The 19,623-nt window shown below is 38.6% G+C and overlaps 1 protein-coding gene across 5 annotated transcripts in view; it reads right to left on the reverse strand.

Annotated features, from left to right (window-relative positions):
* Positions 1-19,623, reverse strand: part of RABGAP1L (RAB GTPase activating protein 1 like) — a 483,894-nt gene that overhangs the window by 126,233 nt on the left and 338,038 nt on the right. For all 5 annotated transcript variants that reach the window (XM_067532377.1, XM_067532378.1, XM_067532379.1 and 2 more), the window contains exon 18: positions 5,738-5,779. In XM_067532377.1, coding sequence (XP_067388478.1) covers positions 5,738-5,779 — 42 coding nt within the window. The remainder of the gene's footprint in view (positions 1-5,737; positions 5,780-19,623) is intronic.

Here is a 19,623-nt window from a genome sequence, read left to right on the forward strand (position 1 = left end):
CTGTGTTCACGATTTTTAGGCTTGACTCATGATTTTTAAACACTTAGGGTTGGCAAATATTGCAAATTTTAACCAGAGTGAGCAAAGAGATGCAGTGCCTCTTTGCCCCCTGTCTACGCTTCACTGACATAGTTGTAGTCCTCCTGGTAGATGTCCAAGAAATCAATGTCTACTTTAAATAAACCATGGGAGAAACTCAGTCAGACAACTTATCATTCCAGTCCTCTCCTCTCCTCCCCACTCCCTCTCTTTGGTAGCTATTTCTAAGCCACTAATGCCCCAGGTTAAACATATCAATTGGCAAGTGATGGGAATTTGCAAACAGAATGGTTGAGTAGAGGTTTTACCAGAAATAATTGTTTAAAACATTACAAATTAAAAATACATAACTATTGTCTAAATTGGCCACCAATGTGTATTTTGATGCCATTTTTTTTTTAATGGCTAGCAGATTTGATACCTACTAATGCAGGAGTCTCCAATAACTTTATTGGTATCAAGCAATTAAAGGTCATAAGAGCCCTGGATCCAACTTGGAGGGATTTCCCCCGAGTGCAGGCTTGGTGCAAAATAATTCATGCTGTCCCAAAAGGCCTCCACTGCATATCCTGGCATAGGAGGTGTGAATGACAATGAAAGGAGGGGTTGACCATAGCACATGCCAGTATGGCCATTCTGGCTTGCACTACAGTACTATTTTTTAGTGTGGTTGCTCTCACTTGAGCTATGCTGTTTCAAGTGCAGTAACTTGAGTGCACTACATCGAACTGACCTTTGCAGTGAAGGCAAGCCTTGAGAGGCACAGAGCAAAATCTTACCCCTGATTTTTCAAGTACTGGGCTGACAAAGATGGCACTTCCCTGGTGATGAGAGATGGACAAAATTTGGCACCGGGGAGATGTAAATGTCCATCCAAAGGAGCTAATGTGGTGGCATGAGAGCAGAATGAAAAGGGCTCCCCACACTACTGACAAGATGCTTGCTACAGAGGAAATTTACCCCTATGCAAAGGGCCTTATGCTCCACCTGCATCCCATATAAACTCTGTCCCACCTGCATTCCATATAAACTCTGGGTTTAAGAGGTGCACCAGTTGCGATGGACCTCTGCACAGTGATACATTTCACTGCATGAAAGTAAGTCGTCCCTAAAAGGTTGGTTTGATGAATGAAGGTAGCAAAGGATAGAGAAGGGAAAAGACAGACACAGAGGAATAATGATATCAAATAACCCACCCATTTCATTCTAGTTTTTATTTATTTTTGGAAATGGGGAACCTCTGCCTGCCCACCCCACATGCTAGCTGACTGAAGTACTCCCTATGACTAACATTTAAAATGCTCTAGATTACAATGTATGTTAAAAGGATTTCCAGCTCCTGTACATTTGAACCAGTAAAGGATAGGATCTATTAGCAACCAACCAACATTTTCTTAGTGATTGCCTAGATAAATGCACTTGTTCAATAGCCAGGGTTTTGGGTTTATTATGAACTGTGGATAAGATTTTCATTTTGTCCAGAGCCTGTAAGTTGCTCATCTCCATAAAGAAAGTGTGCAAGTCCTTTGAACTATATGAAGAAGTCATGGTGTTTTGTTACACTTTTAGTTATTGTACACTATTTTCTTTGATTCAGTTTCTTGTTTTAATTTAAAATTTTACTTTAGTACGATTGCATAATTTTATACTTGCCTCATTCTGCTAGCCCCAAAACTGAACTGAAAACTGTGCATTTAATTTTCTAGATAACAGAATAAGAGTCGGAAAGTTAAAGCAAGGAAACAAATACATAATGTCTAGAACTTCAAAATCTGATTAAAAAAAACCTGACTTTCCTGAGTCTCCCTATGTTATTCTGATGTTTGCTAAACCATACACAAGAAAACACTTGCCCAGATGTAAAATTTTGTGATATAGCCACATAAGTTTGGAAGCAATTAGTCAAAAATGTAAATTTCAGTGTAAACCTTGCTTTACACTTGCAGCTCACTCAATTAAGATCTCACTGGGAATAAAAAGGCTTGCCATGGCTAAAACTGCATTCCATATTTGTCTAAAATGCGGTGTCAAATGACACTTTTAATGCACTAGGTTTCCTAATAGATGTAAAGATTCTAATGTTTACTTTGCAATTGACAACAAGGAAGCTGGCTGTATGGGTGACAAAACGCACTTCAATATGCTCAATGTACAGTGGAATGGGAATGCATTTTCCTTTACACCAATCTGAATCTATAATCTTGAGTGTCCTTTTTATGAAAATGTCAAGATAGTAAATTGCTTGTGAAAGTGCTCTAAATTGTCCTTCATTAACAGTATCTGCCATTTAAACATGAATGTTTATTTTACGATTTTGTGCCTTAGTCTGTCTCCCACTTGGGAAATGGGAGGTGAGAGCAAAGAACTAAACAATAAGCAACTGTATAATACTGCCACCAACAGGACAAAATGATCATTGAGAATCCTTTGTGGATAATACATATTCTACATCAGTGGTTCTCAACCATGGGAAAACATACCCCTGCGAGGTACACAGAGGTCTTCCAGACTGTAGGTCAACATATCTAGATATTTGCCAAGCTCATTGAGCCCTCCAGGGTTGAGAAACAATCTCCAGGAAGGTTGCAGGATGGGTTTGGGGGGTTTGCAAGTGCAGGGCCAGCATTGGGATGGCAAGCAGGGCAATTGCCCAGGGCCCCACACCACAGAGGGCCTGGTGAAGCTAGGTTACATGCTTCAGCCTCTGGGCAGCACAGCTTGGGCTTTGGCTTCACCCCTGGGAGGCGGCTCAGGCTTCACTATGAAATGTAAGTACAATATTTATGTTGCAAAGGATTGATTTTATAATTCTATGGTAAAAATGAGAAAGGAAGCCATTTTTCAGTAAGTGTGCAGTGTGACACTTTTGTATTTTTATGTCTGATTTTTTTAAGCATGTAGTTTTTAAGTGAGGTGAAACATGGGGTACACAAGATAAATCAGACTCCTGAAAGGGGTACAGTGGTCTGGAAGGTTGAGAACCACTGCTCTACATTAATATCTGAAAGATAGTAATTGTTGGAGGAAGATGTGACCAAATGCAACCCTTACAACTTGGACACTATAGGGAACATTTATTTTTTCAACACACTATGTTCCATACCCGATCAGACCAATACTCTATCAGGTGTGGAAGTCTATGACAGTGGCCAATGCCATTTCAGAGAAAGGCAATCAAAACACATGATGATTGTGCCTAATCATCTGTGCATTTCTGTAAATGTGTTAGACCATGGGTGGTGGAGATGGAAACGGATTTCTCCCTGATTCCTGTGACTATCCTTTTATTCCCTGAAGCAGTGAGCATGCTTGGGTTATTGGTCAGAGGAGTTTCAGAGCCATTTTAAACTCTACTGATAGTTCAGTTTTACTCTAGGCACCTGGTAAAGTAGTGACACCAAATTTACTAGGCTAATAAGCAGGTCAGGACCAGAGTTATATTTCTGTTGGTAACTAGAGGAAGACAGCGCTGACCATTCCTCATGCACACCAAGAAGAAATTATATTTACTGGGTAAAGGCTCTTCAATATCCTGCTAATTAATGATTCCTCAAATTAGAAATCATCCAAAAGGGCGTGGGGGAGAAAACTCCCTAAAGTTGCCATTAATTAAGGCCAAGGGTGAGGTCTATCTAAACTAAGCCATCGGAACTGTTGCAGTTAGCTGCAGTATCCATCTCCAGCTCTGGTAAGGAACAAGCTCATCAGAAGCACATGATTTCATAAAACTGTTGTTCTGAAGCACTCAGATTCGGTTCCTGATATCAGAAAAATAGATAAACTAAAAACATTGTTTCTAAGCTATAAGTCAGAGACAAATACATTTAAGTGGCAAATATTTATTCCAAAACTCAGAGTACAATAATCCTCTCATAAGAATGGCCATATTGAGTCAGACCAATAGTCCATCTAGCCCAGGATCCTGTCTTCCAACAATGGCCAATTCCAGATGCTTCAGAGGGAATGAATGAAACAGGTAATCATCAAGTGATCTATCCCATCAGTCATTCCCAGCATCTAGCAAACAGCAATCCTGGCCTATCCTGGCTAATAGCCATTGATAGACCTTTCCTCCATGAACTTATCTAGTTCTTTTTTGAACCCATTCTAGTCTTGGCCTTCAAAACATCCTCTGGTAAGGAGTTCCACAGGTTGACTGTACTTTGTGTGAAAAAATACCTTCCTTTTGTTTGTTTTAAACCTGCTGCCTATTAATTTCATTTGGTTACCCCTAGTTCTTGTGTTATGAGAAGTAGTAAATAATACTTATTTATTTATACTTTCTCCACACCAGCCTAATAGGAGAGAATTCCTGATGAAAGCAAGCCATAGTCTAATTTAGATCATCATCTCCATGTTGCTGCTGCTATAGAAATGGAGTCTTCTGTAACAAAGTGAAAGGTACATTCTTCTGAACTAATAAGTGGTTTCTAATTTAGAACCTGAATCTTACTTGACTGTATTCTCTTTATGGTTATTTTCTGCTTTCCAATAGGGAAATATTTATTTAAATAACTTCTCTATTACTATCTAGTGCCTATTACTGTCACAACATGAGGATGGATATAACATACTGTATATCTTAAGAGTTGCTAAAAGCAGAGTAAATAACAAACCAAAATGCAGACAGTTGCAAGCTTATAAAATGCTTATAATAAAGTGATTCCAGAATACCTTCTTAAAAGTTTTCCCTTCTAATCTTTTGAAATTTTCAATACAGAACTGACTCACTGGGCAAGGGAGGTGGAATGTACAGATAATCAAGCAATTAAATTGAGTGCTTTATGTTACAAATAACTAAGGCTAATTATTTAAAACAAGAAGTCTCCTTACTTGTAACAAGGGCTTTCTAAAGGCAGATGTTTACACGTTCAATCCTCTTCCTAACATGACACAAAGGCCCTTGCCTACACTTGAGAAATCTTTTAAAAACTTTCCATTGTTGCTAACATCAGCTCAGCGGCACAAGTGTTAGCAACATTGGAAGCTCTTCTGGAGACAGACGACTGAGCTGATGCAAATGTTTTAAAAACATGTCACATAGCCCATTCAGAACAAGTCTAATCAATATGGTGTTAAAAACACTGTCAGCAGCCTACCCATATGTCTATGACAGAAACGTCAAGGAGGCATGAAGCTGAAACATCTTTGGACGTTCCAATACCCCTAAGAGTAAAACATTTGCCAGGTCACAGCACATGTGTACATGTAATCTAATCCATTTAGAGAGACTCTATGCTGAGATAAATTGGCCCCTAGCTTTAGCCCCGGAAGCTATGAGTAGTCTAGGAGTTTAATTAATTGGCTTTGTCTTGTCTAGGAAATAAGTAAGAGCTCTCTTAACATTTAATATATATAATCTATCTTCTTTCAGAAGCAAATGAGTTTTAAGGAAGAAGACAGGTAAATTAATGACCTGATTAAGATGGCAATAAAAGACCACTTTAGTAAAACAAATTTTGGGTGAAAATATAGGGACCAGCTATCAGGATTTGGAACTCACTAACTTTGGGAAATCCACCCCACCTCACCCTTTACAATATTTTCGTTTTCTTTCCTAATAACTTTGAGAGACCAGCCACCATTGCCTGTGACTTTTTAATGTGGTTTTATTGCATGGTGGGGCATATTCCCTGTGACGCTGTGAATATCCTATACTACTTTATAATAAACAAAAGGGTTAAAATAAATTACTTACCTTTAAGAGTGCCAATGCTACATGAAAGATTACGTTCAGACCCTGAAAAGGAAAAGAAAAGAAGAGAATGGAATCAGTCCCCCTGTATCAGGTTTTATTTCTCCCTTAGTTCCTGCCATTTATTATCAGAGAGATTTGTGGAATTTTTGTCAAAGTCCTGAGGTGCCCCCACTTTCGCCCCCTTCACATCCCACATTTAAGGCCCCATGATGCTCCAAACTTCTAATTGAGGGGCACTGAGACTCTTTGGACTCGAGTAATCTTCCTCTCTAACTGGTCAGACAAGTGCTTTTGGGCAGTTCTCTGTCCTTTGGCTGAGGATCAGTCAAACCTGGTCTCTCATGGAGCAGTACAGAATACTATCAGCAGTAGACCATTGGGCCAGCCTGAGTTTCTTTAAAGCCAACAGAACCATATATTCTAGTCAATGCAATTTTTGCCAGTCTAGAGAAAGCAGCTTGTTATCTAAAATCTTTTGTATTAAACACCCACAAAAATCCCAAGTCTTAAACACACAGGTTTTCTGATATCAACTCAAAGGCAAGACAGTTCAGAGATCAGACAGCTAGATGTGTAAATTAGCCGTGTTGTGCTTGCCATTTTCACTACAATGCAAACATGTGGTTCTATATACATATAATAAAGGAAATAAAAATAAAATAATGACACCACTCTTTTCAGATCCCTGAGAGAAGACAGTGCTGCAATTGCTTGGTTCAGTGGAATTGAATTATAGGTACCAGTGCTCCTACCTATCCTTTCTAACAGACATTAAACAGGCCAACTCTGCCTTCATCGGGTGATGTTTTGGATCAAAGATAAAGATCTTATGGCTCCTTCTGACTGTACATAAAAGTTATACTGATTAACTGATATAGCTGTAGTCACAGCTATATCCGTATAAAGGTGCTTATACCAGTAAAGGTATTCCCTGTATGGCAAGGCATCTTTATACCTGTATAACTGCATCCACATGAGAGCTTGTTTCAGTATAACTATATCTGTAAAAATATCACACCCCTAACCTATATGGTTATACCAGTACAACTTGCAAGTGTAGACCAGACCAAAGAGTATAGTACAGCCATTTGTGCATGATCAAACATTCCCTCTGTCAATAAAACAGTTGCTACTAACTATGACTCTTTTGCCATACATAGCTCCATTTAAGTTTATATAGGGCTTTGAGATACTGTGGGTATGGAAGATAATACATAAAACCCACATTTATTGTACAGTAGAATTGCAGAGTTATGAACCTGGTTATGAACTAACCAATCAACTGCACATCTCATTTGGAACTGGAAGTATGCAAATTGGAGTGGCACACCAAAAAAAGCAAATATAGTACAGTACTGTATTAAACTACTAAAAAGTGAAGGGAAATGAGCATTTTTACTGTGCATAGTACAGTTTGATTGAATTGGTTTTGCAAAAATAAGAGTCCTTAAAACATTTGCCCATCCCTTGAACCATGTCTTCTTTTAGGTTCAGAAACAATTACGTAAATTCCCTCCATCACATTTCACCTCCAACAATTTGCTGTCAAGATCTATCCTGCTATCTAAAGCTTCCCAGTTAGTGACATATCAGATTGCCAAGCACTCCTGGGAAACTAGCTCACATATTGTCAGGGTTTCAGGCATGCTGTGTCATTTATGGGAGGGTGTTCTGTTAGGAAAATCCAGAGACACAAAATTCAAGAGAGGCAGTAGGTAACCACTAATGTCCAATATCATGAAGAGGGCAATGGAGCCATCTGCTCTGCCCCGTATAAAAATGCTGCTGATGGAGGAGGTAGAAGTAGCCTCTTCCTCAAGAAATTGGCTGATTCTGTGATGAGAAGTCCTCCAAGCCTCTCCCTAAATGTGATGCTCTATAATATACTTTCGGTGTAAATGCAAAACTGTGGAGTTTGTTTGTCCTGCACAATCCAGATTTCATCAAAAACTGCAGAACCTTTTAGAAAGAAGATTTTGTAGAATGTAAGCTCTGTCAGGCAGAATCGGTCTTTTTTGGTCATATGTTTGTGCAGTGTTGAGCATAATGGGGTCATGGTGCATGACTGGGGCTCCTGGGTGCTACTACTATAAAATTTTTAAAATTGCATTAGCTAGCAAATTATTTAGTAATTGTAAAATTAATCCCTATGGCAACAGATTGCAGTCCTCCACCAGAGGTCAGAATTGCAGCAGCATTGAAACCAGAGGAGCATTTGATGAATAATCTCTCTTTCCATGAGTGGTAGCAGCAGTTTCAGTATATGCCAAAAGTGATTTTGTTGCTTTTTTCTAGAAAAGTGCTGGATTGTCAACCATATTAATTGAAATTCATACAATAGGTAAAGTGCTGATAGCAACAGTTGAAGCTCCCAATATGGTCATTCCAATATCAATCAACCCGATTTCATTCTTTAGTGATAAAGAGGCTATTTCAGGCTCCATAGCCTTCTCTGCTGAGACTGCCAACAAGAGTGGCAATAAGTATGGAATTTTCTGTCGTTTGTGATATCAGTCCCTGAAAAATGCAGCTGAAACCAACAATTCATCTCACATAGTCATCGGATGGTAACAACTTTCATCCACAACTAAAGCGGAATAGATTTGAGCACATGCTTTATAGATGAAAGGCTCTATACCATGCAACAGCCACCTGCGTCGAAGTCATAACTGTCGTCATAATAAACAGTGATGTGCTCAGACAAGCAACTGTCAGGACCCCAGTATCAAACCCAAGGTCACCAGGTCCATAGGTCACATCCTTATTGCTGCACCACCACCTTGACCAACAGCCTTTAGTGCTCAAGGCCTACAGACCCACAGCAGCCTGCCTCTGTCCCTGGTTGGATGGACAGGCAGCACACTCCGTGGGCACCTGGAGGATATAAAGGAATAGGAAGAGGAAGCTGTCTGAGCAACAGACCATTGCCTGTTGGTTACTGCCTAGGCCACCTTGCCTTGCTGCTTGGCCTGACCCTATCTTATTGCCTGCTGTCTTTTGACTTTCCCTCCCCTAATCTGCTGACACAACCCTTTAGATTGGATCTTCCAGTTACTGACCCCTGCAAGGACTCTGACCATTGCCTCAGTATACCTTTGATATCAATCCATCTCCCGGCTACCTGACCACCCACACACACTTGACTACAGCTCTGGACTGCCACCTAGCCCACCTTGGCCACTGGTCATTACAAAACCCCACAATCACCATAGACTGACTGGCTAAAAATGGTTTTGTCATTGTATGCCAATATACTATCCTACTCCTGCCAAATTACTGAAGATTGGTGTCATGTGTGCAATTTCAGGCACTATAAACATGCCATGAAAAAAAATAAAGACTTTTCGTTTCTCTTCCCAAGAACTCTTCTCTATCACTGGCAGCCTCTGCTCTAAACACAAACTGTTTCCAGCCCCCTCTACCACATCCTTCTTTTACTGAGGTCACAGTGTAACAGCTCTTAGATCACCTCCCTTCCATTGGACATTAAAAGGGACATGGTGAGGACCTCCCTGTGCCCTGAAGATCCCCAGCTGCTTTAACTGCCTGTCAGGACAACTGGCAACCAGTGTAATTGTCAACAACCCTGATGTTGCTCCAAGTTACATTGGCCAACCAGTCAAATAGAGGAGAGCACAAAGTGACTTGAAACCTCCTTTACAAACAGCCCTCCTTGACTGCAGCCAAGGATCTGTGTTCTCTTCTCCCCAACTCACTGTAAACTTCCTCACCTCAATAGCTATTCTTGGGACACAGAAGTAGTTGTTAGTCAACCATCTGTGTCACTTTGTTATTTGGCAAAGCTGCTGTTGAGCAAATTGAGGGGCTTTGTTGCTGCTGAGAAATTAGAGGGAACTGTTTAGTCTCCACAGCACCTAGTCCTTTGGTCTGTGAATCAAGAGTCCTGAAGTGGAGGGGGTGGAATTGTTCCCTTAGGATCCATGCCTGGAACTAACCCTTTGTGTGCTGATTTCCCACACTTCCTCCACAGAGACGGAGAAAGGTCAGCAGATTCCATGGAATCATATGCAACCCCTCCATGGGGATGGCCATCTACAGAGCATCCCTCCACAGCAGCCAGCATTACATTCTTTGGAAAGATCAACTTTTCTGCAACCCCCTTACTGCTGGAGAACCCACTTGAGCCTGTGCAGAGTCTTAGTGCCTTTAACCAGTCTCATGTGATCCATGGGTTTCAGGGAAAGAACCTGTTCTAAAATGGGCAACTCTTGACCCTCCTGCAATGGAAAAGTTTGGTAAGACTCAGTGAAGGGGAAATTCATGAGTTTACCTATGCCTAAGGCCCTACTACCTACCCCTAAGGCATTTCCATATGAGGAATTGATATACCCTGCAGGAATCTATTCTGAGTTTCCTATAGGGGAGAATATTCATATAAAATACAGCTTTAAGGTCATTGGGGTGGTCTGAATAAAACCACTTTTAGAAGAGAAAGCTCATTGACACCTTGTGCACAGCTGGAAATAAAGAAATGAACAGGTGTATGGGCTTGTTAGGAAGTGATGTTGATAAAATATATGCTAATTAATAGTGTTCTTGAAACAAATGTAATATGAATTGTAAACAATATAACTAATGAAATACAGGGTTTATTTTTCTAATATCTTTGGTTCAGTTGTTAAAGGCTGAGGTTTTGTAACGAAAAAAGAAAACGTTTCCCATAACTTGATCAAAACCCAAGACACATGCCATTTATGCAAGTTATTTCAAAAAGAGAAGCTTGCTGACATGAGAGAGAGTCTGAAATTCACATTGTTGGCTGAATGTAGTTGTTGACCATCTTTTACACTTGCTCAGTTCTCTGGATTCAAGGATGGCCCTGTCAATCAAAATATTTTCTTCTCACAAGTCAAACCAATTAATTCTCCGTGAAGCTCTGGGACAGAATTTAGATTCAGGTAATTAGAAAATGAGAAAACTCACACCAGGTGTAAGAAGCTAGGCCATATTCCCTTTGTGGAGCTTCCTCTATATTGTTCTCTCAAAAGGCTGTGAGGTTGACCACTTCTGAAATAGACAAGGAGTTCAGTCCCCAAGCCCCTGAATTGCTTAGCTGAAAAAGCATGGGTGTCATTTTGAAGGTCTTGTGTGGGGCCCCATGGCTTCAGTGGACCCATGATTCCAGACTCTCTTACGCACTTTGAATCTCCCCTCCAATCCCCTCAGGTTGGTTCCACAGAGTTGCACACACAAGTCAGACGGATTCAGTATTAGTGCTGTAAAGCAATAACTTTCTGAGGAATCCCCCTCAGTGTTAGTGAGATGGTGATGCATGAAGAGAGCTCATCCTCTGGCAATCCCCACGCACCAGCTCAGATACTAATGCTCTATGCTAGGTATGTGTCCCTTCTGCATGATCTGGCCCTTAGTTTAAGGTTTTAAAACCAAACCATGATTGACTTATTTGAGTTAAAAATATGCCAAAAGACTGATTTCCCAGGGAGTTTTGCATTCCAGACTAACCAAATTTCATCAGAATAGTAAAATATGTAAAGTTTCAGCTGAAAATAATGTGTGTGTGTGCTCTGAAGTTAAGACTGGAAATTATTTAAATGGAAACTTTTTTTTAACTTTACAGTTCTGTTCCCCAAAACTCAGTGTGAGTGCCCTGCAGAGGGACTGGGTATTTTGTTGGGGGGAGTGGGGGAGGGGAAGGAGAATTCAAGGGAAGTCAAGTTAAATCCCCCTGCAGCTCAGATTCCCTCTGCATGGTAGTAACACACTTAGATAACTGTATATAATAAAAATTCAGCACAACACTAGGTGAATGCCAATACAGGATCAAGCAATCCTCAACAATCCTCAACTTTTAAGTCACGAATACGGCATTCATATCACTTAGTCCAACGTAAATAAGGGCATCCTTTAGTGAAACATAAATTGCTTGTGTACATACACTCTGAGAATATTTTCTCTACCTACTCCCTAAACATCAAAACACACCAACTAAAATGGATAAGTAAATTACAATGACAAGTGATTAAAACCCCCCTTTAAATACATTCTCAGGACCTCAGGAATAATTAACCATTTCATTACAAAGGCAATCATGTTTCTTGGATTGGTGAAGCTGACCTTCCAATTAGAAAAAAGAACTGTACATTTTTTCCCCTTGATCATAAAAGTAACCTAGTAGTCACAGTTCATGGGAAATCATATTCTTTCAAATATCATGAAAAAGTAAGATTAAGTGAGTACCAGGGATATTTTGATTTTTTATTATGGACTAAGTTGTTGTGGACTAAAGAAATTTTAATGAAAACATGTAATTGGTTATCACAAGGTACAAGTCAAACAACTCCTAGGGTACTTATGAATGAAAGAAATATACAATGCAATATGTTTGCTTAGTGCATTTTTAACCTTTTCACTCTAAAATTGGAAATGCAGAAGAAAGTGCAGCTTTTACCATGGTAGAAGCAGATATGGAGTTAAAAAGTGTTTGGCCTGGAATGCCGATATGTTTTCTTTTACACACCAATGAGCTGGATTGAGTTACTCTTTTATTCACATTTTATTTCATTGTTGAATTTAGGATTTGAGCTGTTACTTAAGAAAATCCTATCAAAAACAAATAAGCCCAAATTATCTTTTTTACAAAGATCAACAGGCTGGTGCCAAGCTGGCAACCTTCAGTAACCCCGTATGGAGCTGGCCTATGGAGCTGGGAAGAGGGCATGGCCAGGCAACCAAAGAATCATAAAAATGTAGGGCTGGAATGGATCTTGAGAGGTCAACTAGTCCATCCCCCTGTGCTGAGGCAGGACCAAGTACACCTAGAATACAGCACATCTCGTGTGGGGCTTTTATGGAACCCATGTCCAATTTTAGATCTATTCTCACATGGCAGAAGTCCCGAGGGAAGGTAGTGTTGGTACTGGCACATACCCTCCACAGGAGGCATCCCCAATCTGACATAGAGCAATGCTCTTTACAGTACCAACCCCCACTCCAGAGGGTGAATCTGGCCTACCAGATGTAATGGAAATTCATTTAATATATTCATCTGATTTGGGAGTGCATGGAGATGAATACATGTGCTACCCCTATATAAACATGGCTTCTAGGAGGAAATAAAAAGGATGTACTGAAAAAACGTTCTCTACAGCTCATATTCAGGCATACCAGGTATGTGTTAGAGACGTCTGCGTTGCTCCTAAATAACATCTGGAAAATCTTGGACTGAAATGGATAGTATCAAGAGAACCAGTCACTGTAACTTTGTTTCAAACTTCTGATCTTTAAATGTTTCTAATCTGGTTTTTAGAATTTAACTATTCATCTGAAGCTAATTTGAAACTGTTTTGTAATTACATGTTCAGCTGCACATTTTTCAAAGCCATAAAGGGTAATTGGGGTTACAGATTCTAAAATGGAATTACAATTCTATTTAAATTTTGGATTGGATCCAGCTGAATGTTTGTTTGGTGGCTATGATTTGTGGGGAGTACATAAAAGGGCCTGAGGAATAAGTTATCCTTCTTTGCTGACTGTTACTGTATAGAGTAAAAGGTGTGTGTCACAGTCCTTAATTTATAAGTTATGGAGGCCTGCTGAACATTTTCCAGGGATTGGCTTTGAATTAATTTAATAAATAATAATAATTTGCTCTTACATATCACTTTTCATAGCTTGGTAAGCACATCTAAAAATATCTGTTCCTTGTATGTATTCAGAATCATAGCTGCCTACTTCAGTGACTAAAATAAACTTTTAGTATTGTTTATTGCTGTTAGCACAGCAGAACCAGTACAGGTTAAGGGCAGTTTGATTCTATTTTGGTTCATCTATCATTAACAGAATTGCTAAATTTCTATTGCAAAATATTTGTTGCTGTTCTGTTAGAAATAATCCTACTTGGATCTCAAATTCCAGGGTGAATTTGCAGGGCTGGTAGCTTGAAAAAACATTTTACTTGTAATTCTGTAAGAGAGTGAACCTTGGGCAGGCAACAGACACAGCTTTCTTAGCAACTAGTCCTCATCTGTGGAACTCACTTATAAAAACATAATAAATTAAAAATAGAGTCCCTGTAAGGATAAGCAGAAAGGAAAGGATCAAAAACTTTGTGTCTATGTTTTAATATACAGTAAAAGCCCCTTTATCCAACCCTCCATTATCTGTCTCTCCGTATTAACTGAACAACCAGCACACACAGGTTCACAAGTGGGCAATCTCTCTTGTGGCCACTAGATGGCAATGCAGTCTCACACTTTCCCATTATCCAGTTTTAATGATCCAATCCAGCCCCAGGCCCAAGTAGATCGGAAAAACTGGGTTCTGCTGAATTGGTAATTCATTCAGATACCACAGTGATGGAAATAACATAAGAATCTAAATTAGATTTAACTGACTGGATTAAACAGGCAAGTAAACTGGATAGCTTAGTAGATGACAGAGATTGTAAAAACAGTATTAAGGGATTCAATAGTAAGTCACTTTTCAGAACAGAACCATTACTCAAGGGCCAGACTTCCAAGTACCCACCATGAAGAACTGCAGATGGATTTTCAAAAGTACTCAGTCCCGATTATAGCATTTTTGGCCAAATTTTCAAAAACAAAAGCTCAGCACCTAACTCCTAGTTCTTTAGAAAATGAGGCCCATTATTTTGGTGCCTAACTAGGAATTGAGCTCATTTAAAAATATTGCCCCAATTTTGAGACCCAACATGTGACTTGCCTAAAAATATACGAGTCAGTTGCAAAGTAAGAAAAAGAATCCAAGATTCCCAAATTATGCCTAATCCGCTAAACCACAGATGCCCAGTACAGGTTCTCTCGCTTTCCCTGTAAGTGGAACATGACCCAATACAACGAATTGGAGTATTTTCTTTAACAGGTCATACTGAGGGTACACGTTTTGGCAAATTGAGTTTAAGGGGTATAGATAAATTCAGTCAGCAAATGAGTTTAACTTGCCTATATATGATTTACATTCACTACATGTGAAGGATCTCAGAGTGACAGCACAGTGGATGCCATAAAAAAGCTGTACATTTCCCATTCCAAAAGCAATTCCTGGACCATAGTTTCTCTGTTCTAAAGTACAAGAAGATACTGCTGTGACTGCAGGTACGGTATATGGAACAATGCAAGATGAGTTTTTAATTATACCAAATGCACTTTGCACACTCAAAGGATCTGCTCCTATCTGTTTTATCTAGTTTACATAGCTCTCATCATAGTCTCTAGGTGCATTTAACAATTACATTAAAATACAACTATCGAATGGATTCCACGGTTGAGGGCCCTTCACTGAAAATGTCTTCTGATCAGCTACCTCCCAGTGGCTTTATATTATTGAGGGGCTGATATTACCAATGGTATCTTAAACCATAGTAACCTGTGTCAAAGGTTCATGGTCCCTAAGAGCTACAATATCAGAATCAGCAAGATGGGAACAGTATTAGAAATATCATTAGGTCCGGAGACTCAAAATTTGGGGTGTCCTGCTTTTCAGAGGCTATTCTCTGAGTACCCCTTATTTTTATGGGCATTTACATCAACAATTCCCCATGGAAACCTATGGCTGCTGCAGAATTTCCCAAAATGTTACAATCGGGCATCATGTGGTATTACCGAGTACATTATGGCATATTTTCCTGGAATGACTGCCTGGAATGACTATAATCTGCTCCTGTCCACAAGCAGCAGATGGCAGTATATGTTAGATAGGAATAATAGAAATTTACTGTACATCTGGAAAAACTGTCTACAGGGAAGTTAGCTAGAAAGTGGCTCAAAAGCTCTTTGAGTTGCATTATGGAGACTAAAAGTTCAAAAGCATGTTGTGATAATGCACTATATGGTTCAACACTGATGCTGAAGAAAACAAAGGAAAAACAGTGCAGTATTCTAAAAAATAAAGAGAAAATATATACAGATTATATATATTCATAACAAAAAGAGAACCCACCAAAGGAACAACAAATGCTCTTCTGCTCTCAGGGACTAATCTGTGCCCTCAGAATCTGACCACATTTGAAAGCCACTGTATTTTTCAAACATTATCTCTGCCTCTATAAAGACCTCATTCTGGCAAATTAGGAATTGTTTTCAATGGAAGCTGTATCAGACCCTTATTCCAAGAATTACTCCTACAGTGCATAACTCAGTGGAAACTTAACAGGCATGCTCAGCAGGAGTACTGTCACTTAAAAAAGACATTCTCACCATCTACTTTCTTGTACTTGGGAATTATTTGACTTCTGAATAGTTCCTTTTTGCAGAAGAATACCTGTTTAATGAATGTCAAATGACCAGAGAGCAAGTAAGTTTAATACAGGGGAATCTAGTAAAAACTTCATTTACAGAAATAAAGAGTGAGGCAAATTAAATGGGGTGCTCACACTTCAGTCACAACTTTTTCCTAGGACTTTACTACACATAAAAATTTTGTTGGCATACCTATGTCAGTTAGAAGTGTGGAAAAAAATCACACCCCCAAAAAACATAGTTATGCCCAGCAAAAGACCAAGTATAGATGTAGTTATGCTATCAAAATATTTTTGCTTGTATAGCTTATTTTTTGTGGGAAACTAGAATAAAGCTAGAACTCTTTAATCTGTGTCTTCTCTAGAAGAGCTTGCTGCTACAGCTATGTTATGGCTATACTGACAAACACTTTATAGTGTAGACAAGGCCTTAAACTCTGGCCAAAGCAACAATCTTAGAAAAGATTTAGAGGATTTTTATTAATTATGAACTACAAAACAAAGTTTAAAACTGAACTAAGATCAGAAATATGAGCTCAATGTCATTCAAGCTATGGGGTGCTTTCAACACATTATTTTAAAAAATGTATGTATACTCTTTATGTATGTTAGGAAGAACTGGATTTCCTGGAAGGTCCCTGAATGTATCTTTCTGGAGCTTCACCAAATCAGGAAACTTTGCTTTTGCAATGACCGGATGATTGAGTATCCACATTAAGTCCCAGTTTGATCTTTAGATTTACCCTTAAATTAATAATTAAAAAGATAAAACTCAAAAATATGCTACATGAAAAAGAAAATCATGGAAATGTTCCTAATCTCCCATGAGACTGCTCAATGACACAGTAAAGATTTCCAGTAGGGCAGCATTGAAGCCATAAAAAGATGAATTCTGAAACTTCAACAAAGAACTGAGATCCATCCAGTTGATTTAGAATCAAAGAATTCTTTCAAAGTTATTTTTAAAATTATGTGCTAAATGTCTCTTTCCAAATTTCAGTGTCCGAGGCATTTAGCACATAATTTGCTAAATTTGCAACTACATCGTCAAAAAAAGATTTTTTTTTCTGAAACAAAAGCAGCCAAAGCAATTTACTCCTAACCATTCTCCCCTTCATCTGCTTCTCCTCATAAAATCAACAAGACCAAGAAAGTAACTCCTGCTCACGTAAGTTATCCTGAGTTAAAGATTGCTCTGTGACAGTTTACACTTTGCTCATGCTTTGTCCTGAAACTGCACATTACTTTTGGGATAAATAAACTACATCTATGAATGAAAGATACCTAAATTACAGACACACACAGGACTAGTTGGGTGCAACAGAAGGGGTTATGTCAAATCTTGAATCTTCTTGTGACCACCTCATGCCCTCCTGCGTGTCCTCCATTAAATAGTCCTTTCTTAGACCCAAGATTGGTTTATTTTTTTTCTATACAGCTTTAGAGGTGGATAAATATGTTCTGTTTTCTGATTATCCAGTGGCAACGAAAGACACTACAACTCCACTGCTGTTGTGTGTGGCCCTTTATGATTCTAATCTGAACCATTTAAAACAAAAACTTTAAAGCTTCATCCAGTCATATATTACACCAATTGCTGAACTGTTTGTATTTATTTCTGTTCCAATACTGGAAATCCTCCCCCACACTTCCATGAGGTAAAGATGTAACCAGAAGATAAATTCAACTGGAATTATGTTTAAAATAGGCCTAAGCATCTGACCTAAACCCATGAAAGCAAGACAATTCAGAAATAGCAAACTTGATCTAACTCCACTGCCTTAATTTTGTGGGGAAAGGACACAGAAAGATGAATGAAGGCCACCAGCTGTATCGCTGTACTCTCAAAACTGACTATATAAAAATCTATATCATTTGTTATACAGCATACATCACCACAGTAGCAGAATCCTCCTTATTAAGTAGCATTCATAATCATGTCTACTTATTTTTAGTTGCTACATATAAATATATGTACATATACACATACACACACCTTTTTATGTAGCAGGTAGTTAGACCTGATACGAAGTCCCAGCATATCAATATTATTAAGATGAGTGACTACAGGTGTGTAATATTTTTTTTTAAAGGAAATTGTAATCTTCAATGATTTTTTAACATTGGGCAAAGGCGTCAGATTGACGATCTTTTAGATGAAAACCCTCTATTATATATTATACTATGCCTATTCAATACTTTGCCCCACCTGTGAGACTGCAAACAGCAGTGTCAATTAATGCCTGTGGTAATAGAAGGTATGTGATATGGAATCCTGTCAACTAGCAAATGGACTAAGACTACCAATTCATTTAATCTGTTCTGAGAGTGAAGTAACTAATTCATTTCCTCTTTTCTTTCAAACTAGCAATCAGAAAAATGCTATGATGGTGGTTGACAAGAAAAGAAAACATTCCCATAGGATCTGAGAGAGATGTGGAAGAGGGGCTGTGGACTAAAGAGAAAAAATAGTGGCAAGGACATTTAGCCTAAAGTCTGATCATCTATACCCTTTTTATTTAAAGCAAATAAAGTTGTTTTTGACTTACAGGAGTGAAGGAAACAATCTATTACACATCTGTGCATTGTTGCAATGGTATATTTTCATGCTGAAACTTTCTGCACTGAATTTTGATCTAAAGCTAGTTTTTATGTCTGAACTATTACAGCTTTAAAATAGGGTTTATTTTTAGAGAACCCTGTCTGCCATTGAATAAGCTTTAATAAAACAAGCATTATGGTAATGCTGACAGATGCTTAATTTCAGGTTTGATAGACAATATAGCTAATTCTGAAAAGTTCCACCTTTTCTGTCTACAGAACCTTGGTAAGATAAAATATAGTACACTATTTTTTAAAATTCACATTTTACCCCACTGTAAATTTGCAGAGGAAGTGGGTTCGTTCCAGATTCAATTCCTGAGGAAGTTTAACAGGTTAAAATATTAATCTGTTCTTTTTCAACTTGGCTTTGTTGATGGAATCACAGCAGGGTTGGACAACAATAGATAAAAAATAACAAACTATTATGACTTCTAGTATTGGAGTCAGAAGTAATGTGCCGAGCCAACCAGTCTTATGGTCTGAGCCATACCATACTGCTTAGCGTTTCCCAGCACTTCCATTCCTAGCAAGACACTGCTCTGGAAAAATCAAACTTTCAAATGCCAATGTTATTTACTGTGAGACTAACTATTTCATTATGAAACACAGCGTACCTCAAGAACCATATCTATACAATACAGTTCCACAATTTAACTCTGAATTCATGCCCACTTACTAGCTTTAAATAACATTTTTTAAGATTTATTTGCAAGCAAGTCTCATTAGTCTTTATTATATTACATAAATAACTTAACAAGGCTGATTCTGAACATTATTTTACAAAGTTCTGACTGAATATTTATGGAAGGAGAATTGTCCCGGAGTTATAATATAGGACAAACAGTCACGAGATCTCAGTTCCATTGCCAGCTTTGCCCTTGTGTCGTTGTGTGACCAGGGGAAAGTTAGCTTCACCTCTCTGTGACTCAGCTTTTCCAATCTCTAAATACTATAATTATAATAATTAATACACATAATTTACAAATAGCAGGTTGAATTCCCAGTAACTCATTTCTACTCAGTCGTCAAAAAAGTTGATCCCAAA

Source organism: Emydura macquarii, unplaced genomic scaffold (assembly GCF_026122565.2).
Source record: "Emydura macquarii macquarii isolate MOO-44397 ecotype Brisbane River unplaced genomic scaffold, CSIRO-AGI_Emac_v2 contig_3287, whole genome shotgun sequence".
Taxonomy (NCBI): Eukaryota; Metazoa; Chordata; order Testudines; family Chelidae; genus Emydura; species Emydura macquarii.